A 23,057-nucleotide genomic window follows, 5' to 3' on the forward strand; every position below is an offset into this window, starting at 1 on the left:
TTCAAGCATTACAATAATCTGTCTTTCATCTCGAAGTTACTTCTGATCTCTTTTCGAGTGCGACTACCTCTCTCAGTAACATATTTTGCTTCTCTGTTTTGTCTCGTATCAACACTAATAGCTTGTCATACGATGCAGAACTCATCAGAACATAATTTATGAAATCCTTCAGGTTCGTGAGTCCGATTTAAGTCGCTAAATTAACGTGTGACCAGTCGCTCCTTTTTTCAACCAGTCTCGGACCCATTTTTCTCTTTTTCGTTGTTTTCTTTTGCTTGCTAGCTACAGCTAATATAATTGCAGCATGCGCTTTCTTTGGGTGCCGACACCTAAACCTTGTAAAAACTCTTTGTCAACTGACAATTTTTGTCAATGTTATTGAAAGTATGCGGTCGCTTTCAATACACTGAAAGTTTGACAAACTAGTATTGTCATAAAATACTGAGTATTTTGATGTATATTAAGTATGTAGGTGTGCGAAATATGCAAGCCTATACAGCTTTTATCCAGTGTGCTACTACCTAGGTATGTAAAATGCATGTCACTCACACCACATTATCGCAGAATGTAAACAGAAAATAGTATTTATTATCTGAATATATTCTTGTAGGGCAGATATAAGTGCTTCACAGGGTTCCATAAAAATTTTGCTGATTGTGTTTGCTGACATTACAGCAATAAATTTCAAATACTCAAATGATCTCCCTGTCGCTAGGAATCTCAAAGTCACTCCCGGTCTCTCTTCGACTGAAACTGCCTCCCTCATTAACGTATTTCTCTTCTCTATCTTATCTCGGGAAAGGACGCATCCGAAAATAGTTCATGATGTCTATCAGGTCTGTGGTTCTGAATTCACTTAGTAAATTCACATGTGACCAGTTGCTCCCTTTTTTCAACCATTCCCTGACCAATTTTCTCTTTATCGATGCTTTCTGTTGCTTGTAAACTATAGATAATACACTCCTGGAAATTGAAATAAGAACACCGTGAATTCATTGTCCCAGGAAGGGGAAACTTTATTGACACATTCCTGGGGTCAGATACATCACATGATCACACTGACAGAACCACAGGCACATAGACACAGGCAACAGAGCATGCACAATGTCGGCACTAGTACAGTGTATATCAACCTTTCGCAGCAATGCAGGCTGCTATTCTCCCATGGAGACGATCGTAGAGATGCTGGATGTAGTCCTGTGGAACGGCTTGCCATGCCATTTCCACCTGGCGCCTCAGTTGGACCAGCGTTCGTGCTGGACGTGCGGACCGCGTGAGACGACGCTTCATCCAGTCCCAAACATGCTCAATGGGGGACAGATCCGGAGATCTTGCTGGCCAAGGTAGTTGACTTACACCTTCTAGAGCACGTTGGGTGGCACGGGATACATGCGGACGTGCATTGTCCTGTTGGAACAGCAAGTTCCCTTGCCGGTCTAGGAATGGTAGAACGATGGGATCGATGACGGTTGGATGTACCGTGAACTATTCAGTGTCCCCTCGACGATCACCAGTGGTGTACGGCCAGTGTAAGAGATCGCTCCCCACACCATGATGCCGGGTGTTGGCCCTGTGTGCCTCGGTCGTATGCAGTCCTGATTGTGGCGCTCACCTGCACGGCGCCAAACACGCATACGACCATCATTGGCACCAAGGCAGAAGCGACTCTCATCGCTGAAGACGACACGTCTCCATTCGTCCCTCCATTCACGCCTGTCGCGACACCACTGGAGGCGGGCTGCACGATGTTGGGGCGTGAGCGGAAGATGGCCTAACGGTGTGCGGGACCGTAGCCCAGCTTCATGGAGACGGTTGCGAATGGTCCTCGCCGATACCCCAGGAGCAACAGTGTCCCTAATTTGCTGGGAAGTGGCGGTGCGGTCCCCTACGGCACTGCGTAGGATCCTACGGTCTTGGCGTGCATCCGTGCGTCGCTGCGGTCCGGTCCCAGGTCGACGGGCACGTGCACCTTCCGCCGACCACTGGCGACAACATCGATGTACTGTGGAGACCTCACGCCCCACGTGTTGAGCAATTCGGCGGTACGTCCACCCGGCCTCCCGCATGCCCACTATACGCCCTCGCTCAAAGTCCGTCAACTGCACATACGGTTCACGTCCACGCTGTCGCGGCATGCTACCAGTGTTAAAGACTGCGATGGAGCTCCGTATGCCACGGCAAACTGGCTGACACTGACGGCGGCGATGCACAAATGCTGCGCAAGTAGCGCCATTCGACGGCCAACACCGCGGTTCCTGGTGTGTCCGCTGTGCCGTGCGTGTGATCATTGCTTGTACAGCCCTCTCGCAGTGTCCAGAGCAAGTATGGTGGGTCTGACACACCGGTGTCAATGTGTTCTTTTTTCCATTTCCAGGAGTGTATAATTGCAGCACACGCATTCTTACGAGCATTCGACATCTAACCCTCGTGAAATCGCGTTTCCAGCTGACACATTTTGCCAATATTATTGGTGGAGTAAGACCGCTTCGATATATTGATGATTTGTAAAACTCGTATTGTCAATACATATTGAACGTGTGCAGGCCCAGTTAATAGCTGCAGTGAAGTAATTTGGTCAAAGAAGTTTGACGAAATGCTTGACAAAGTTTATTGTCAAAGAGCTACTGTGTAATGTGGGCCACACACTGACGTGCATTTAGGCCTGTATTTGGCGTTTGCCATGTCACATGCCATAATGATGACACAGAGAAGGGTTACCGAGGTGCATCTAGTGTCTCGCTGATGACAGTGTGAATTTGCTTTGAAGCTGCTGATTCTCTTCACCTGCTAGAATGGCTGTCGACACGTGCCTTTATTTGTATATTCATCACGAGAGAAACTGTGACTGCGCTCCTTTCAAAGATGTACTTTGGCTGTAGCACCTGGATGAGGCCATATTGGATTTCATAAAAATCATATTTGGTGTGTTTTATATCACAATCAATTTATAATTTATTTCCAGTAAATAAATGCTGTTACAAAATACTAGCACACTGAGGACCTCTCAAAAAGGTACAATTTTTTGATACTGAATGCATAAGCAGCATTCAAAGGTTTCAGTAATCACATGATACAAAACAAAGCCACTGATTGTTAGTAACCACTGTTGTGTAGCGGGTGAGTAGACACAGTTACAATGCTTGTGCGGAAATTTTGGTTCACGTCCTGCCATCCGCAAAAATTTTGATATTCAGCTTCACGTTTCTGACAGCTTCTGTGACCAGTGGCGGATTTAAAAATTTTGGGCCCCTAGGCACACCATATTATATGCGCCCCTCCCTCCCCGCCCCCCCCCCCAAAAAACATATTTTAAATAATAACTATTACCTGATCACTTGACGATTGCCGTTTTGGGTGGGAGTGCTGTGAGCTGTTGCCGTACTCCGCTATTCGTTGTTCCGAAGGACGCGTCAGCGGTCTAGTCACGCTCTTAATCAAAATGTAATGTGGTTCCTGAACAGTACTTGGTGTACGACAGTGAATAAAACAAACTTAGAATTGCATTGTGTTAACACATTCTTCTGTCGAAAGACAATAGAAACGAACACAGGAAAAATAAATTTTCTTTTATGGCCTAAAAATTCAGTAGAGCGATTAGGAGACAACGGATTTTTGTTATACATTCACTATTAATATGTGTTTTACACGAAACCGTTGAAAATGAAAATAAAAAAGTTGTGTTACGATCTAAAAATTGAAGCGAACGTGTCATACATTGGAAATTAATGCGTACTTTTAAAGAGATGCGTTCAAAATTCAAATATAACTGTCGTTTTACGATATAATAACTTGAATGTGTAGCAGATAAAAAAAAGTGAATCTATAGGAAGGCATAAGAAATGAAAATGAAATAGGGATTTCGATGCACGAACTAATAACTAAACACAGACAAACAAACACAGAACTGGATTTGCTATTACATAATTTTGCAGACTAGTGTGGAAAAGTCAAATTTGTTTTATAATCTAATAGTTAATGTATAAAGCATTTTGGTCTGTCTAGTTAGATGCTGCATAATAAGTGTACACAATACCTTTAATCCATGTAAGGGCGGAACATTTTTGTACTGCAGCTACTGTTCTCACCATAGCTCTTTCCTACGGTATTACCAAAGCTTTTGCGTATTTATCGACAGAACTGAACGACGTTATTTACTAACAGTTTTTCGTCTGAGCGTACTCTCCGGTAACGTATATGTCCGCAATAACTATACATTCAGCAAACATCAACAATACGCATCAGTTGCAATACACTACAGTATCAGTATGAGTTGACTGTACAGCGCCGAGCGGCTTGGGTCATTTGGGTATTGTTCAGTATTGTCGGGCGCCTTCGGCCACGTCTGCACGTAAAAGAGGTTTAGTTCCGCTTTCTGCCATCGGCAATTGTAAAACAAACAGATAATACATAGCTTGTAAATCCAATGAATCTTCCGTAAGTTATAATAAAAATCACATTATAATATTAAATTTTTTAAAACTAATATGAATAAATAAACAAACTCATCAGTCAGCAAAGTTTGCGTCTGGCTTTGAATGGCAGAAAACTCGTTGATCATATCTTCATAGCTCACACGGTTATCAGTTAGGAGGTCGGCTTCGATGTGAAGAATGGGCAATGCGTTCAATCTCTCCTCAGACATCGTATGACGTAGGTACGATTACAGTCTTTTAAGAGCCGGAAACGAGCGTTCTGCTGAACAAGTTGTAAGTGCCATACATAGAAGTACTCGTATTCTAAGAGCAATGTCAACAACATTCGGAAACACGGACTGTAACCTCCCTTTTCGTAAAAATTTACTCATTTCGACTGGTATAACACTAGTCTCAAAAGATTTCCAAAGTTCCGCGAGATGTACACTTTCATTAGGGAAAGAGGGCTCTAAATCTGTCATATGACGCTAGGAGTTTTGCTGCACGTTCACCAATATCGTCAGGTGAACGGTTCTTAAGGTTACTGAAAACTGTGAAGGAGTCCAGCAGTGTCCTACAGCTTTCCTTCCTCCTCACTAATTCGACGTACAAGTTGTCGAATACTGGAAAAAATGTTTCGAATCTAAATTTTTCTCTTCCAGTCAGAAAAACTTCTTCAGAGTCCGCTTCTTCGTCATCATGAAGATTGCGTTTTCGTGATCTTTTATAGGTACATTCAGAGTCTATATAAGTCACCATCTCCATGGATTTATTTTCATAATAGTCGAACATGCCACGAACAGATGCAATAAATTCAACAAGGGATTCATATAATTCATACGCTATTTTAGTTTCAATATTTACACTTTGCAATTTCAGATTTACACTATTGAATCCCTGGAGTATGTCCTTCCAAACTGTCATCATGAATACTGTTTATAGTCTGCTGAGTTGATTCAAAAAAGCTGAAGCCTCATTTCGCAGAAGTGGTTTTTCAAACGTATTATTGGCAATATGTGTGAGGGCATTGATAACGCCCTTCCAGTTTTCATATAGACTTACACACGCTTCCTCTCGTGCTGGTCAACATGTTTTTGATAAACTTTTTACCATTTTTCTTCCTGGCTTCATAAAAGAAGAAGTTTATCCCAATGCTGTGTGGAAGCAGAGAAAAAATTGTAAAGGTTTTGCACTACATTGAAATATGAACATGCTTCCTGACAATAGCTTGCAGCACTAGTGCCGACTAAATTCAAAGAATGTGCTGCACAAGGCACATAATGCCCTTTCGGATTTCGTTCTTTAATGTATGCCTGCAAACCTGTGTAGCTTCCTGACATATTGCTTGCATTGTCATATGACTGGCCTCTACTGTCAGTAATATCAATGGAATTTGTAGACAGGACTTTTAGCAAGACCTCAGCTAAGTTTCTGGGTTTGGTAAAAACAGAAGGAAACGTTCAACAGGCTCACCATTCTCGTTCACATATCCTAATATGAAAGATAATCTGTGAAATGTCAGCCGTAAAATCTACTATTATAGAGAAATATTTGGCCTCTGTATTCCTTCAGAAAGAAGCTCTATTATTTCATCACAGATTGTTGAAGAAAGATAACTTTTATGTCCCCCCCCCCCCCCCTGGATTTCCATATCGTTCAATGTACTCTGCGAGAAAAGGATCAAACTCGGCTATAAGTTCAAGAGACCTATAAATTGACCATTATGTAGTGAATGGAATCTTTCAACGTGTCCACGTAGGGGAAGTCCACGACTTGTTAGCTTCTTCACTACTGCAAACACCCTTTTCAACACAGTGCGCCAGTACAATTTTTCTGTCTCAACATATGACTCAAAATGTTACGAGTGACAACTCAGAATTTTTGTGTTCAAGTGAATTCTCATGATGAGATAAAACATTAGAAAAATTTTTATGGGGTCTGCAATACCATTAGGAGCAGTCGCGGCTTTACCTCCGAACAATTTACATGGTGCACAAAAAATGCAAAGTTGATTCCCCATTTAAAAGTTTACGCTAAAATACATTTTTTGTTCAAATATCTGGTTTTATCGCCTATTGATCTTCTTGAATTAGAAAAATCACCGGTGCAATTTTGATTAATGCCACGTAGTAGGAGAATGTCGATTGTTCATTCATTGACACACCATTCTGCAGGATCATCACTAACGAGATTATTTCTTTTTGTCATGTCTGAATCGACACTTAGTTTTTCGTGAAACTCGAAATCAGGAACAGTTTGCTTTTCTTCATTTTTAACTTTTTTCCGTCTGGATTTATTTCTTTTACAACGGCTGTAGTGCCAGAAATATCATCCATACTACCTGAACTCTAAGTCGAACCAGCAACATTTTTTGCAAAAAATTGATATACTCTGCCAAGCCTTTTTAGAGCATTGGCTTCTCGTTCTCGATAATTTCCGAAATGCCACCCAACTTCATTTTGCATGTTTGCTTTTTTCACCGTTACTCATGTTAAGGCACTTACAAAATTGTCAACCAACAGCCAAAACAAAAGAAAAAAATTGTAAAAGGAAAGAAAGAAAGGCCGTGTCCAGTTCCAATCGTACTACACCACACATGAGCACAAAGCTTTTTATTTTAAACATGGCACACTAGCTCAAAGATTTTTCCTTTAAACACAGAGTTATGAACTGACCAACTCGAATCACTCGACGTAACTGTGCTATGAATTCATCTCGTAAAGAAATTGGGGCAGTCCCTTTTTTGGCTTCTGTTTCTCGCGTCGCCGGAATTTAACTGGGACGCAAATATTTTCTGAATATTCTTGACACTGTCTTTCTAATTTAAAAAGCAAATAATTTTTGCAATTTCTTGCAGTGAGGTGTGTTGGATCGACTCTTATTCCATTAATTCTTGTAACATTTTGGCGGTTTCTGTGGACAGAGAAGAAAGACTACAAAGTTTAAGTAGTCTTCTTGGCAGTTGATGTTGTGTTGCAGTTGATGCAGTGTGAACACTGCTGTTATGTCTACACGCAAATGCACCTTTTGCTCCAACATAATATATAAATATCCTTTCCTCGAAGAAAAAATCTTAATAAGAAGTTTAATATAAAATTTGCAATGCCATGTACTATTCGATTAAACAGAATGGGAACTTCGGTATCTTGCAGGCTGCAGCACACTAAATGAGACAAACGAAGGTTGGTTTCTTCTTCTTTTTTTGCCTAGTAAAGTAAACAAATAAATAAAATTTTTAAATTGTCGTGAAGTGTATTTCATACATTATTAGATATTCTGCTTATGTTCTTTGAGTGTAAATGTGTTTAAAAATGTAAAACATTCCTAGTATCAACATGTTTTGCTAAATGGGTGTCATTAAATCAAAGCTCAGATATTGAAGACCACAGAGCTTTCCCATTAATTACAGTAACGGAGGGATGACTTGATACTGCCCCGTAGTTTCTAAAAGAAATTTAAGTACAGTCAGCTTTTACATACTGAGCCGACACATGTTACAGTATTTAAGACTCTGCTGATTAGTTTATCACAGCTTTTCAGGGGTCCCGGTATTTTCACGGGGAAAATATGGAAGGGTTAAGTAGAAACCAACAACATTATCTGAATAATAACGTTTCAAACATTGTATTGTAGATTGCCGTCCTGACAGCTTACTTCAAAATATTTTGAACAATCGTGAAGATGATAACAGATTTCCAATCAGTCACCAAGTAAACTATGTATATTTCCAAGCTTGTATTGTCGAATTTCGTTCTCAAGGCTTATATAAACTGGCTAGTTGTTTAACAATATTACAAATTTTTGTCGTTTGTAAGCGCACTTATTTTCAAATGTAAAAGGTTAAAATGAGTATAGAGCAAAAAGTGCCGTCCCCATAAGGTGCTGCCCCTAGGCCCGTGCCTAATGGGACTATATGTAAAGCTGCCACTGTCTGTGACTTGTAATTATCAATCATTTAGAAATTAAGCATGAAACACGGAAGTGAGGGTGAATATTAAAAACACATTGATTATGTGGTAAATACAAACTACCACACATTGTCAGAACAAAAAACATAAACAAGACTGACATACGTGAGAAAGAATTGAAAAATGACTTAGTCTCACTGTCAGCCACCTATAAAGCATAAAAGAAAATTTACAAGCTAGTTATTTTAGGAGACTTCTTTCTCAAACAAGAACATCTTCAAGTTAAGCACATACATGTACGAAATAATTCTAGTAATGATGCAGCTAGTTGTTTAAGTTACTTTCCTGGCACTGGATTGTAATTTTTTGTGCATAATATTAGAACATTCTTCACACAAGCATCACATTTATTTGGCAGTTGGGGAGCTTCTCCATACATGACTTTTGTAGTAAATGTCGTTACATAAATAACTAGTATGTAATCAATAAAATTTTCCTTTGTTTGTAACCGCACTGTCAATATGTCAGACTACCGACGTTTCGATCACTATTGCAAGTGATATTCTTCAGGATGTTTTTGTTTACTGCTTTGTGGCCAATAGCGACCCCATCTCATGCTAGGGGAAGGGGGTGCTGAATGAGTATGTTTTTTTCCCTTTATAGAATTTTGATTCCCATGCAAAGGGGGGGAGGGTGGCCTGGCAGCAGATTAATATGCCGTCTTCAGCCTACAAGAGAGTTAAAAAAACGTAATCAGAAGATAACACACAATAAAAACAGGCAATAAAACGGTGACATTTAAAACCTGCAAAATGGCAAAAAATTGTGGAAGTTAAAACATAAAAACACATGGTTGACGATGCTAATTAAGACACACAGTAAGTAGACAGACACAATTAAAAAACGTGGCGACAGTCTGGTTTCTGTTTGCAACAATTAAAAAAGTGGATGCATAACGCTGAACACTCACATAAACACTGCACTATAGAGTAGACATGAAGATGACACACCACAGCCTAAGGCCAATGTGGGGAGGGGGTTGAGTACCTGGACAGATGAGGGGGAAAAGGGGGGAAGAGAGGAAAAAGCAAAAAGGGGGGAGCTGATGGAGGGAGAGGACACATAAAAAGGGGGCAGGGTGGATGTGAGAAGGAGTGGGAAAGGCAGAGGAGGGGAAAGCAAAAGGACTCGGGGGAGAGAATGGGGACAAAGAGAGGGTAGTCAGGGAAAACACGATGGAAGGAGTGGGTCAAGAGGGAGCCCGGGAAAAGGACAGAGGTAGGGAGGGGGAGATGAGGATCAGAGTTGATAGGAGGGATTAATGGGGGGAGAGAGGGCATCATCTAGGAGGTAGAGTTGATAGAAGCCACCTTGGGAAAGGAGATGAAGGGTGTAAAGGTGGAGAGTGTGTGGGATGCAACAGTGAAGGCACGGCAGTGGGCATGGGTTGGAGAGGAGAGGAGCAACCAGGGGATGGGTGGGTTCAAGTCTGTGGGAGGTGTAGAGGACTTGGATATGTTCAAGGAAAAGGGGCAGATGGGGGAACGGAATCAGGTCATAGAGGATTCATGTGGTGGATGGGAAGCATACATGGAAGGTGAGGCGGAGTGCATGGTACTCGAGGATCTGGAGGGACTTATAGAATTTGAGGGGGGCAGATATCCAGATGGGACTGGCATAACAGAGGATGGGACGGATCAAGGATTTGTAGGTGTGGAGGATGGTAGAGGGGTTCAACTCCCATATCCAACCAGAGAGGAGATTACGGCGACAGAGGCAGTTGTGGGCTTTGGATTGGATAGAGCAGAGATGAGGATCCAGGAGAGGTGACGGTCAATGATGAGTTCAAGGTAGGTGAGGGTGGAGGAAAGGCGGACAGGACAGGCACAAGTGGTAAGGGAAAAATCTAAGAGCCAGAAGGAGTGAGTGGTAGGAACTACAATGATTGCCTGGGTCTTCAAAGGACTGATTTTTAGGAGCTACTGGTTATACGATGTGACAAAAAGGTCAAGGTGATTCTGGAGAAGGCGTTGTGACTGTTGAAGGGTAGGAGTGAGGGTAAGGAAGGTGGTGTCATCGGCATACTGCATTAGATGGACTGGAGGGAGGGAGTTGGGGCATATCTGCTGTGTACAGGATGTAGAGGAGAGGAGAAAGGAGAGAGGACAGAGCCCTGGGGTACACCCATGGAGGGGTAGAAGGAGAAGGATGGCCTGTGGGGGCATGGCTGGGTGGTGAGGGTGGATGGCTCTGGTAGGGATATGGGTAGCTATAGCATCAGTCAAGGTCTGGTGGAGGAAGGTAGCAGCTTGGGAGATGTTGATGGGAGATTGGAGGGTAGGGTTGTGGCGTTCGAGCTGGGTGTGTATGGAGTCCTGGTAGGTATCATAGTTTGCGTGGAAGTAATTGTGGACAACCTTAGGAGGAATCTCAGGGCAAGAAGCAGGGTGGGGATGGTGACCATCAGAGATAATAAGAAGGATGGTGCTTGGTCACTGCCAATTAGGTCAAGGACTTCTGCAGTGATGCACCCAAGAAGGTTGGGACAGGCTAGGATCACATCAGAAGTGGTGTTGGATTCAGTTGGATGTGTTGGGGGAGGGGAACCAGGTCTTCCTGAAGGGTGGTGATAAAACGATACCACCACTGGAGATCAGCAGGCTGTGTATATTGAGGTCTGCAGCTACCACATACGTGGTCAATGTGGTCCAGGAAATTGTATGAGATGGGGATGCAATGGCAGTTGTAGATGGTGGCACATGTGACGATAATGGTGGGGAAGAAGAGGCTGAGGGTGAGATGCTCGGCGGGATTGTTAAGGAGAGGTTGGAGCCGAACAGGCAGGTGTATAAGGTAGCTGATAGCAACCCCACCATGTGTTAGGGGGTATCGGTTATTGGTGTGGTGGAGGGTGTAAGGGGCTGAGGAGACTGAGAGACAGGGTTGCAGGAACGTTTCATTTAGGATGAGGCATCTACGAAGTGTTGATTGAGGGTGTGGTGGAAGAGGAGTTTGTGGATGGGCAGGGAGCAGATATTATGGTAAATGATACTGTAATGTTGTCGGGTCATGGTAAGGGAGATTTAGATGAGGGTGGTGAGGGGGGTAAAGGTGAAGTAGGCCTGGTTGTGGGAGTAGATGGCATAGATGGTGAGGTGAAAGATGGAACGGGCAGCAAGGACGATTTGAGAAAGGGTGTGGGGGCATAGGAAGGGGTGGATGTTTTGTAGGACAATTTTGATGAAGCAGATGATGTCCTCTACAGTAGAGGCAGGGCAGAGCGAGTTGTTGAGGTGGATGGTATCATCTACAGAGCGGATGGGGACAATGAGCTCTGGGGTGACAGGAGGAGGATTACAGGAGGGGGGGGGGGGGGAGTCGAGGTTGGGGCAGTTCTTCAGGAAGTGGGAATCTTTGCAGTGGGAACAGGTAGGGGGCCTCTTGCAAGCAGCAGTGACATGGTCGTTATACTTAAGGCAGAGTTTGCAGCGATAGGATTGGAGGGGGGAACGGGAGGGGTCAACTTTGTGGCGTCTATTATACATGAGGGCTCTCTCTGTAAGGAGGCGGTCGATGGAGGAGGAGGATTCCGACAATAGTTGCATAAGGTAAGTTGGCACAGCATCACTAAAGATTCAATGGGCTGAGTGGATTTCAATGTCGGGATGGGAATTGAGTTCTGCCAACACCTCAGCCTCCGTGATCATGGCAGTGAAGGTTGGCAGACGGCAGGGAGGTTGAAGCTGTCAGGGAGAGGAGGTGTGTTGTAGGGGATAAGGCTGGCCTGTGGGCCAAATTGGATACGTGGGGTTTTGGAGAGGAGAACCACATTCTTGCAAGGAATGAGAAGGGAGATAGGGGCATTGGGGAAGCATTTACAGATGATAAGGGTGAAGGTGCAGGCATCGAGGAACTGAGGGTCAGTATTGGAGAGGATGAAGGTCTGGGTTGAAGGAGATGTAGGAGTGGGGGATGAGGTCGCGTCCATGGGGGTGGGTGTGTCATGGGGATCAGGGGTTTTCTTTGTGGAGAGGGTGGGGACAGGGTCAACATTAGGGCGTTTAGTAGCTTTCTTGGACAGGAAACGTTGGGAAGGGGGCTGGGGGATGGGTTGGAAGGGGAGGTGTTGGGGGGCAGGTACACCCTGAGAGGCAGGTGATGCAGCGGGTGGGGGCATGGGTGTGGCAGAAACTGTGGCGTGGCAGGCTGAGATCCGTGCTGGCTGGGCGGCTGAAGTAAGTGGTGCAGTGAGTGGTGGAAATTCTGAAGATGGTGACAGCTAAGGGTGAAGGAGAGTCGAGAGAGGTGACAGCTGAAAACGGCACAGGTAGGGGAGACTGTGAGGGAAGGGAGAACAGGCTGATGAGCTCCATGTGATGGTGGTTGCAGCAACTGAGGGGGAGGTGAAAATGGTGAAGGTGGTAGGGTGGGCCATGGTGGTAGTGAGCAAGTGGGGGGAGGGGTGAAGATAGTGATGGTGGTGATGGCGACAGCAACGGTGACAGGGGCAGGGACGAGTAACAGGGGCAGCAGCAAGGACAGTGGCGGGGACAGAAGACTATGGTGATGACGGCAGCAGCAGGTGCGACGATGAGGCAGCCCTCAGCGAGGGGATGGGGGGCAGCGGCGACTCGAACAGGGCAGGGTGGCAGCCACCCCAACAGATGGTGAAGACGGTCTGGCGAATCCCTCCGGACAGCAGCTTTACAATGATGGTAACAGGGGTGACCCGGTATCCTTGGCTTGGAAGCGAGGGGATCCAGTCCTCGAGATGCTGAATGAGAAAATTTCGTTTCTTATATACCTGCAGACGTGGGTGTTATCTGTTAAAGATGAACGAAAAGGATGTTAGAAGTTCTTTATTGGTGTTTTTATTATTTCTTCTCATTGGTAGAGACCCGACGTTTTGATTGGTGTTTGCATTACTACTTGTGATTAGTGGAAATTGATGAGTGGGTAACCAGGCAGCGGTTGTCACGTGGCGTTGTTTTCCTGCAGTCTAGCGCCGGCTGAAGTGCGCCAGTACTCTTTGTACCTTCCGCCGCCGCTGCTGTCTCCCGAACTCCTGTGTGTATTGCTTCACGTGAGCTGTCGTCCCGTAATGCTGTTATTGTTGGCACCCAACACGTCGGAAGTCGATACTCGCCTTCTCTGTTCATGTTAGCGGATCGCCTGGCTATTTCTATTGCCTCTCTAACCTTCCCCCTGAAAGTAAGAGGTTGTTTCACCAGCACACGAGCTTCGCCAAAATCAATCTGTTTGCCGTACCAATCCTGGTGTTCCGCCACCACTGACTTGGTGTCTTATCATAGTTGGATATATCTTTCGTGTTCAGATAACCATGTGCTAATGGGTCCTCCCTTCTCGCCTACGTGCACTAATCCGCATTCGCACCTGATTTCGGGAACTCGTGCAGCATGTAGTTTGGTAACTGCATCTTTTGTTGTGTGAAGGGAATCTCTTATTCTGCTGCTGCTTCGGAAAATCGGCTTGATGCCTGCTCAGTGGAGAATTTTGTCCACCCGTTCAGTGACATCTTGAACATATGGTAATAGAGCGATGTTTTGTGCTTCCTTCTGCTCTCCCCTATAGCCTTCATTCTTCGCCATAGTTTTATCTGCTAGTTTCAGTCTATAACCATCAGCACCAAAAATGGACTTGAGGTTGTGTAGTTCACCCTTCACACGTTTCTTATCGCTTATTCTGTGAGCACTTTTGGCTAAAGTGTGCAGGGCGGTTTTCTTCTGCGTAGGGTAATGATGCTTTATTTCGTCTGCTAGGATGACAGTCACGACGATAGCTTGACAACAGAGACATCTATCGTTATCTTCAAGCAAACCAAAGTATATATTTGAAAGGAGTGAGTCACGGTACCTCTCGCGATATAAAGGCACATGCTGTGGGCATACTGACCCCAGAGAGACCTATCGGTTTATGCACGACCAAACTCACATGCTATGCTAGTAATCCGAATACCCGATGCTAGTCTGCCCCGAAATGTATCTCACATCGCTGTCTCACACAAGGAGGTTACAATTCTAATAACATTGTGAATTATTATCGCTGGCTCATGGATTATCGTTGATGCGTATCAACTAGCAACTTTGACATTGACTTGTTTACCAGTAGCGGCAAGACTGTGCCCGTATGTCAAATTTGTTGTGTATGTCAAAATGTAATTGCGTTGTACAGCTGTTATCAATTAACAATAACCAGAGGTTGAAGGGCAGTGTGTCAGCTTTCCAAAATGAAAACCATCGAGGCGAAAATCGTGGTTTTGGGCGCTCAAGGTAACATGATATAGCCTTGTGCTTATGTAAGACAGTGGGATAAGAGCATTAATGCCTGAAATGTCTTTGGAATTTTCTCGAAGTCCGTGATATTCGTATTACCCGCGACATATGTTAACTAACTGCACAGCTACTAATAGATGACTCGTTTCTTCGTGGTTAGAAATTAGAAATACTTGTTGCAGTTAAACTGTACGTTGGCCACTATAAGAATATATGGAACTGATTGTTAAATTTATCATATATAAATCTGAGACATTTCATTGTTCGTGCGTTTGCTGATACAGTAACCATCAAATCGTACCACATTTTGACGTAACTACCGTTTGCACGTAGATTGAGATTCATGGAACTAACCTTGAGAGCAATAATTTGATAGTATTCCCTCATCTCGCTTCTTCATCTTTTAGGATTTCGTAGATATTTTCTTTTGCTGATCTTCCAGTACACTGTACCTTGTGTGTTTCGTTTCTTTCAGTTGTTCATGACATGCGAATTGTCCCCACTTTCTTTTCTGTGGCATTGTGGAGAACTAATGGTGTGATGTAACTGCCAACAAAGCTAAATACTATGCCAGCTATTATTATTTCCTGTTGTACAAGATTTCAGTTTTAATGTGATAGCTATGTGTACAGGAAGTATATAAGTTCATTTGGCTTTTTATCCAAACTCCATATGGACTGAGGGGCACACTTCCCAACTGGGAGAATTTTGTAAGCTTCTGGGTGTAATCAGTGAAAAGTACTGAGAGAGGTGGCACACTTATTGGGACAAACGTGTCATATTCAGGAGGACAATGGTTCAAAGCTGCATATGGGCATCTAGGTTTTTCGTGAGTTCCCTAAATCACTCCAGTAGAATGCCAGGATAGTTCCCTTGAAGGGGCATGGACGATTTCCTTCCACATCCTTGAACCATTAAGAGCTGGTGCTCAGTCTCTATTAATGTCAATGAGATGTTGAATCCTGATCTTCCTTTCTTCATGACAGGTGCCTATGACTCTCACCTGAGGAATCTAAGGATAACAACAAACAGGTTGAGCTATGTTGGTGCATATACTAGGGGAGCTGACAGGTCCTGTCTTCCTGTTCTGTGTGAAATATATGTGCCAAGTTTGGAGACCATCCCTTACAATATGCTATCGTTCCTTATGCCAAGGCCTATGTTGATAGTGCTATTAGTGCCATTGTTTATACAATTCATGATTATTCATGCCACTATTGATAGGTTGTTTAAAATCAAAGCATGCAGCACCGCTGTTCAGGAAGAATGTATAATAATTCTTGATGTAACAGGTACAGAAATTAGTAGCCAGGCATGTAACCACTATTTTAGCTGGCAACTTTACAAGCCCTGGTTTATTTTACCTGTTGTACCAAGATTACACTATTAAAGTTGTCTTTATTTTTAAGTAAATATTATTTTATTAGTACAGATTCACAGATCCAAGTAAGGAAATGCGTTTTTGAGCAAGTAGTGAACAATATCATGCAACCTGTCAGTTATGCTATGTGACACTGTTAACAGCTTTTCGTGAGCTCTGCATCTTCATTACAACTATAATGCTATGTAATAACACATATTTTAAGTATCAAAAATATTGGAGCCTCCATGGAAATATGAGGGTTTTGGACAGGGACATTGTTATTAATGCCATGAAACAGAACTTATTGGTCAGTGGTTGGAAAATAGGGTGTTTTTCAGCAGGGACATAAAGTACAGAATGTGGAATGTATAGAAAATAGTTTGCCATGACACATTTATTGTCTTATCAACTCAAAAACTGTCAACTTCCAGTGTGACTTACAGGTTAGTGTGTCATCCCAAGCTTCATTTCAAAAAAAATTAGGGATATAAGTGGTCAGAGTGAGATGACAGTAAGCAAACTTTGCCACATCCCTCTGCTGCTTTGTAACTTCTCCTACAGTGTCTTCAGTTTTTTTACTGCGTACATTCACATGTATGACATTGAATTGGCTCTAATGCAGAAATTTCTGGAGAAAATAGGGAAACGCAAAGAGATGCTGATCATCTGCTCTGATTTCATTGGTGCTGTAGAAGTAATAACATAAACAAAACAGAGAGAATAATTCTGAGCTTTTGAGACCATTTTTTTAATTTATGGACCAAATGGGTATGGGTTGGTGGGTAAGTGTCAGATTAAAAATCCAAACATACAGGATTGGATCTCCAGTCCTTTTTTGGATTTTTTCAATTTTTTTGTGTCTAGTATAGCTTTTTCATCTTTGGCAATGATTTATAATATTAAAAATGCCAAGTGGCATCATGGTTTGAAATCCACAGTAAACTGTAGATCTGCCTTTATAGAATATTCCATAATCTTTTGGGTGTGCATCCAGGACAGTAACATTTCATCTTGCAATTTTTGGCTGTTGACCATACAGCTGTCCTCAAGGTGCCTCACCTCAAAGATTACTGTACGATTGACACATGAAATTTCAGGCGATGAAATATTGTTGTTCTGTATGTATAACCAAAAGATCATTGAATAAGGCAAAGATCACTTCAAAGTGGACCACACCTAGTAAAGCACTTTTGCTTCTGAGGCAACCTTTGTGGTGATAACAATTTTACATTTATAAGAGTAAGGGGTATCATTCAGGTGAGCATGAGGATATTTAAGGGTACAAAGAAGAAATGTTTTATCGCCACTGGATACTAACGATGTGAATACTGATTGTGCTGACGTGCCGCCCCCAAACCCTCCTGACACACACACACACACACACACACACACACACACACACACACACACACACACACACACACAGCAAAAACTGGAACAAGAAAATATGTCTGCTAAACTTCATACCCCAACCATGTCTAACTTGTGGAATCAGATATTGGCGTGATGCTCTAGTCTAGCTCAAAATGTGTCATTTCCCATGGACACAGTTTTGTTTTGCAGGAAGACCACTCCAAAGTGTGTGTTTATCATATGTCACTTTTGGGATACTAAATTTTAAGATTGTTTTATTTGCTGAGTAGGTCAGTTCCATATTTACTTAGGGATATAACTCGATTTAGCTGGAAGAGGAATACATGTAGTCCTTATATAATCAGGCCACCTTTATAAATAACCGAAGAGAGATTTTACTGTGTGTAAAGGCTTTAGTTTTAGATTTGAAATTAGACACATAATGCAACAGAGAGACCTCTCCTCCTGCAGCCCTCCCAATAAGTTACTGAAGTTTGTGTATCCAGTAGCTGCCACACTGTATTTTTGCTCCGTAAATGCTCAGTGGAGTCACTCAGTTTGTCATTACATATTCATCATTGGATTCATAAAAAACCCCGTTTGTGTTGGAGTGCCTATCAGTAATCAGTGTGTACAAGAGATGAGAATAAATAATGGATTGGTTTTTATATGCACCCTTTTTGCTATTGCAGTCAGTGGGATGCTACCTGTTGCCACTGATTCGTGGTTTTCATTCCTCTCTTTCATAAACCCATGTAATGCATTTCTGTAAGACAGGTCTTCAGGACTGGACAGAATCCATAACCTGATGTACAAGCATATTTGCAAAGAGTTAAATTATACACATTCTTGTGAACTGCATTCCTAAATGACTGCAAAGAGAATATCCTTGAAATAGGAAGCTAATTTAATCATTTCTGTCTTGAATGGGATTTGTTTTATGGGTGTTGAATACTAGTCTGCCTTGCAAATAGCTGTAAAATCTTACTCATGTAAAACACTACTTGGCACCACCACATCTACGTAGTGTTTGTGTTGGAGTGCCTATCAGTAATCAGTGTGTACAAGAGATCAGAATACATAATGGATTGGTTTTTATATGCACCCTTTTTGCCATTGCAGTCAGTGGGATGCTACCTGCTACCTGTTGTCACTTATTCGTGGTTTTCAGTCCCCTAAGCTCAGGACCGTATATCCTCATCCTGAAATGAATTTAGATCATAATTCTGACTTGTTGATCAATTCCAGTCCCTGTCTCTTCTACTTGATAATGTGTATAGGTGTCACACATTCAGTAGCTGAAAAATTACTGTTACAGTTAATGCTCTCCAGTTCCTCTGTAGTCACATGTGCGGACCTGATTGCACAATTATTTTATATTTTTAAAAATTTTTTAACTTATCCTGACTAGATTACAAGGGAAATATTGACCTTGCTGACACCATGCATATGCTTTGATTTGATATCATGAAATTAGCAGTCATAAACTGCTCACTTAAATACAGTATGCAGAAAATATGTGCTGCAACAAGAAATCACATTTGTTGGCTTCACTAATTCACAACCAGACTGCATTATTTCATTCTAACATATATGTCAGTCTGTGTGAGAGATCAGTGTCCCAATCCCTACATTTCCAAAAATTAGTGCCTAAGGAAGCAAAATAAATATTTAAAGTATTCTGTTTTGGCTCTGTGCATGTACAATGTCACTCACTGCATCGTTATATCTGTTCATGTCTGGTATCAGTAAGTTCACTGCACATGTTACAGATGTACATTATGTACATCTGCGTAGATACTCCACAAGCCAGCATGAGGTGCATTGTGGAGGGCACCCTGTAGATGGAAGCATGTAAACGTGTAACACTTTTTCTCTCTCTCAGTTTAATATAGGGTTAGACGAAACACTTTGTCAAAAAAAAAAAAAACAGTATACAATAATAAAGGATCAGCTGAACCTGCTGACAACAGATGTCAGCTTCGTCCCATAACATAATCAGGTGACATATGACATCGTGTGTACACAAACAAAAAGAGAACATAAGACTAACAATAATTCTTTTCCATCTATATTACTTTTTGGAATGTAGGTTATGTGGCATACTGATCTGTAATGCAGCGTGAGGTCTACGTTGCACTAATAGTTGACAGTTTAGTTTAGTTGAGTTGAAGTGGTATCAAACACTTCAGTTAATTCAAAATAAACAGCTTGTTTCTATTGAGGTATGTTAGATCACTGTTAAATGAGGTCAGGGTTTTGTGGTTCTAGGTCTGCTTGCAGCTGTTTGTCACTGGCAAGAGGACAGTCATAGTTATGTGAAAAAGAGTGGCTCAAATCAAGTAAAATAAACTTTGAATGTATGTGTAAACTGACCACTCAACAGTGGCATGTTTCCATCCAATCATTCAGACAAATTAAGATAATTTTCTTTAGTTTAGCCTCATATGAATCGTAACCCTTTCACACATGACTATTCCCTACATCATGAAGACACTGTATTGTAACATAGTTGTTTGTATACTGACCTGAGTATATTCAATGGTTTGACTGGAGATATGCGCTCTATTTTGAGCAACAGTTGGGTGAATATACCACAGGTTTTAAAATTTGGTGGGGAAATATGACTTACTCTCGCATACATAAAAATTCTATGTGTGGATTGCACTTTAATTCTTCAAATGGTTAACACATTTCGGCAGACTGCCATCATCAGGTATGTCGTAAGACAAAAGGGAATAAACATGGGATACACATTACGGAAATACGGAAGCGTCCGATCCCGCCCGTCTGCTTTGACCCATGACGTCACAAATATGGCGGAAATGACCATAAACAATGATTCCAACATGGCGCGTATGAAGTCGATACATACACATTAGGAGGACGAAAATACATCGAAAAACAAAGACACACACTTTCCACAAAAAGCCTGACGACACTAACAGGACAAGTGCGGGAAAATGGGGTGTTTTTGGGTGGGGGCAAACTAAATACAAACAAATTTTAGACACCCACGCCTATACAAAACGACGAAAAACACCGAAATCACAAAACTCCCCAAATACCACTAAACACAGTAATCATCTGGAATCGGACACTTCCCTTGACCTATATAGCTCAACAGCAGTTCCCAATCCCATAAATTAGGATCAAACACTTCACTTGGCCTATATAGCACAAAAACATCTCCCGATACCAATATCACACAGCCACACATTGGGATCGAACACTTCCCTTGACGTGTGTACTGTTAATTTTATCCGCCATATCCATTCCTGAACAAAACCAACAACCGATTAATTTCATTAAAATTACCACACGATCTACAGTGAACAACACTAAATTAACCTTCACACAAAATCGTTAACTCACTGAAACGAATTCCACTACAAACACAGCCGACACTCGAACAATTCTGGATACTGAGCAAAAGCAAATTGAGCCTATTACACCACACAAATGAAAGCCTTGAACATACCACCAGAGAGCACAACTAACCACAACACGACATCTACAAACACGCCACACTCACAAGCCAAACTCCGCACTGTCATGACGTCACACACGACAACACCTGTACGTCACGGGTCAAAGCAGACGCATGGGATCGGACGCTTCTGTCGACCCCACATTACTTCACATATTATAAGAAAGAAGCTATACTCACTGACTGATGAAAGACACTTGCAATGTACATACGTGACATGTGCACACCGAAAAATTGTATTATGTCTAGTAGTACACGGTCATACCAGGTATAAGAACATGCTGGCGGTAATGATGTCACAGATGAGATATTAAACTGTACATTGTGTTTGTAACACAGGGAAAGTGCACTATAATTTGAATATAAGACGCTCAAACAGAAGTAAAATACAATTTTCATCAAAATATATTTTAAGTTCGTGTTTCCAAACTTCAGTAAACAATAAATAATACATCCGTATAGATTAATTCATATACATGTACTTAGACTTTGTAAAAAGTTGACAAATGAATTTATGTATGGATTAAATAACATGAGACACCTTTACAATAAAGAAATAAAACGTTTTTCGTACAAAACAAAATATCTGTACTTCTGTACTGCACTGAGCCCTTGAGTCAAATTGAGGCGCTACTCACAAGTGTAGGTAACGGTTAGTTTCCTTTTTTCACCCTTAATTTTATTTTGACACTGTCTACTAAATACAACTTTCCTTGTTAAAATGTGTTTGGTTTCCCCTCCGTGCTTTTAATGTCTCTTATTTTGTTTCATTTTGTATGACATTTCATTTTGTATGTTCATAGTAAAGCTGTCTCATATTTGTGTAATCCTTATGTAAACTAATGTTTAAAGTTTTGTGTCTATGAATATATCCATATCAATGTGTTACTTATTGTTTAATAAGTATGTAAAATCAAATGTAAAATACATATTTAATCTAATTTGTATTTTACTTATGTTTTAGCTTGTTAATCTTGTAATAAAATATAGTGCACTTTTATGTGTTAAGAGTGCCACCTATGACTTTGTTATGGCAAATGTGCGCCTGTACTCTGTATGATCATTTTCTGTTTTATGTAATATGATGTACTGATTTTTTGAAAGTTTTTGGTATACTGTAAGTTTCTCTCATCAGTTAGTGAGTACATCTTCTTTTTAGTGATATGCGAAATAATGTTTATTCTGTGTTTTTTGTTTTTTATGACAGACCTGATGATGGCAGTCTGCTGAAGCATGTAATCCATTTGAAGAAATAAGATATAATCTAGACAAACATGTTTGTGTCAGTGCATCATGGTCGCTGATCTGTTGATAGGCTTCCTGTCTTCCGCCTTATTCCCATATCATTGGGGCTCACTCCTTACTATTTTTTTTCATACTGGCAGTCAGCCTGCCACATGTCTGTGGAAAGCTACAATGCTTTTATCCAGTTAATCTTTATTTCATGTAGTACTCTTTCTCTCATCCCCCTCCCTCCCTCCCTTCCCCCAAGATTCAAATTATAACATACTATTCAAAAAATTACTAATGTATTTCTGTGGTACCCTACCACAGTAACATTATTTGTAAGGGAAGGCTTCTTTCATCAATTCACAGACTACATAAGCCACATTCAGCGAGGGCTCTAATAACAAAGCAGTTGTGTGCCCTAAATTATCATATATCCAAAAGGATGCTAGTGCAGTGTTACAAAAGTGCTTTACAATGAAAGAAAATTACACTGAAGAGCTAAAGGTGCAGCTGCCTAATATCGTGTAGGGCCCCCGCGAGCACACAGAAGAGCCTCAACACGTGGCATGGACTTCACTATTGTGTGAATTACTGCTGTCAGGAACTGACACCATGAATCCGACAGGGTTGTCAATAAATCCATATGAGTACAAGGGGGTGGAGATGTCTTCTGAACAACGTGTTGCAAGACATCCCAGATATGCTCAATAATGTTCGTGTCTGGGGAGTTTGGTAGCCAGTGGAAGTTTTTAAACTCAGAAATGTGGTCCTGGAGCCACTCTGTAGCAATTCTGGTTGCATTGGCCTGCTTTAATTGCCCAAGTTGGACAGAATACACAATGGGCATGAATGGATGCAGGTGATCAGACAGGATGCTAACGTACGTATCACCTCTCAGTCATATCTAGATGTTTCAGGGGTCCCATATCACTCCAACTGCACTCGCCCTACCCCATTACAGAGCCTCCACCAACTTGAACAGTCTCCTGCTGACATGCAGTGTCCATC

At 41.9% G+C, this 23,057-nt stretch overlaps 1 protein-coding gene across 1 annotated transcript in view; it reads left to right on the forward strand.

Moving 5' to 3' along the window:
* The first annotated feature begins 14,457 nt into the window (after positions 1 to 14,457).
* Positions 14,458 to 23,057, forward strand: part of LOC126469597 (ras-related protein Rab-31) — a 69,950-nt gene continuing 61,350 nt past the window's right edge. Inside the window, exon 1 of the mRNA XM_050096718.1 lies at positions 14,458 to 14,610. Coding sequence (XP_049952675.1) covers positions 14,568 to 14,610 — 43 coding nt within the window. The 5' untranslated portion in view covers positions 14,458 to 14,567. The remainder of the gene's footprint in view (positions 14,611 to 23,057) is intronic.

This window comes from Schistocerca serialis, chromosome 3 (genome assembly GCF_023864345.2).
Source record: "Schistocerca serialis cubense isolate TAMUIC-IGC-003099 chromosome 3, iqSchSeri2.2, whole genome shotgun sequence".
NCBI lineage: Eukaryota > Metazoa > Arthropoda > Insecta > Orthoptera > Acrididae > Schistocerca > Schistocerca serialis.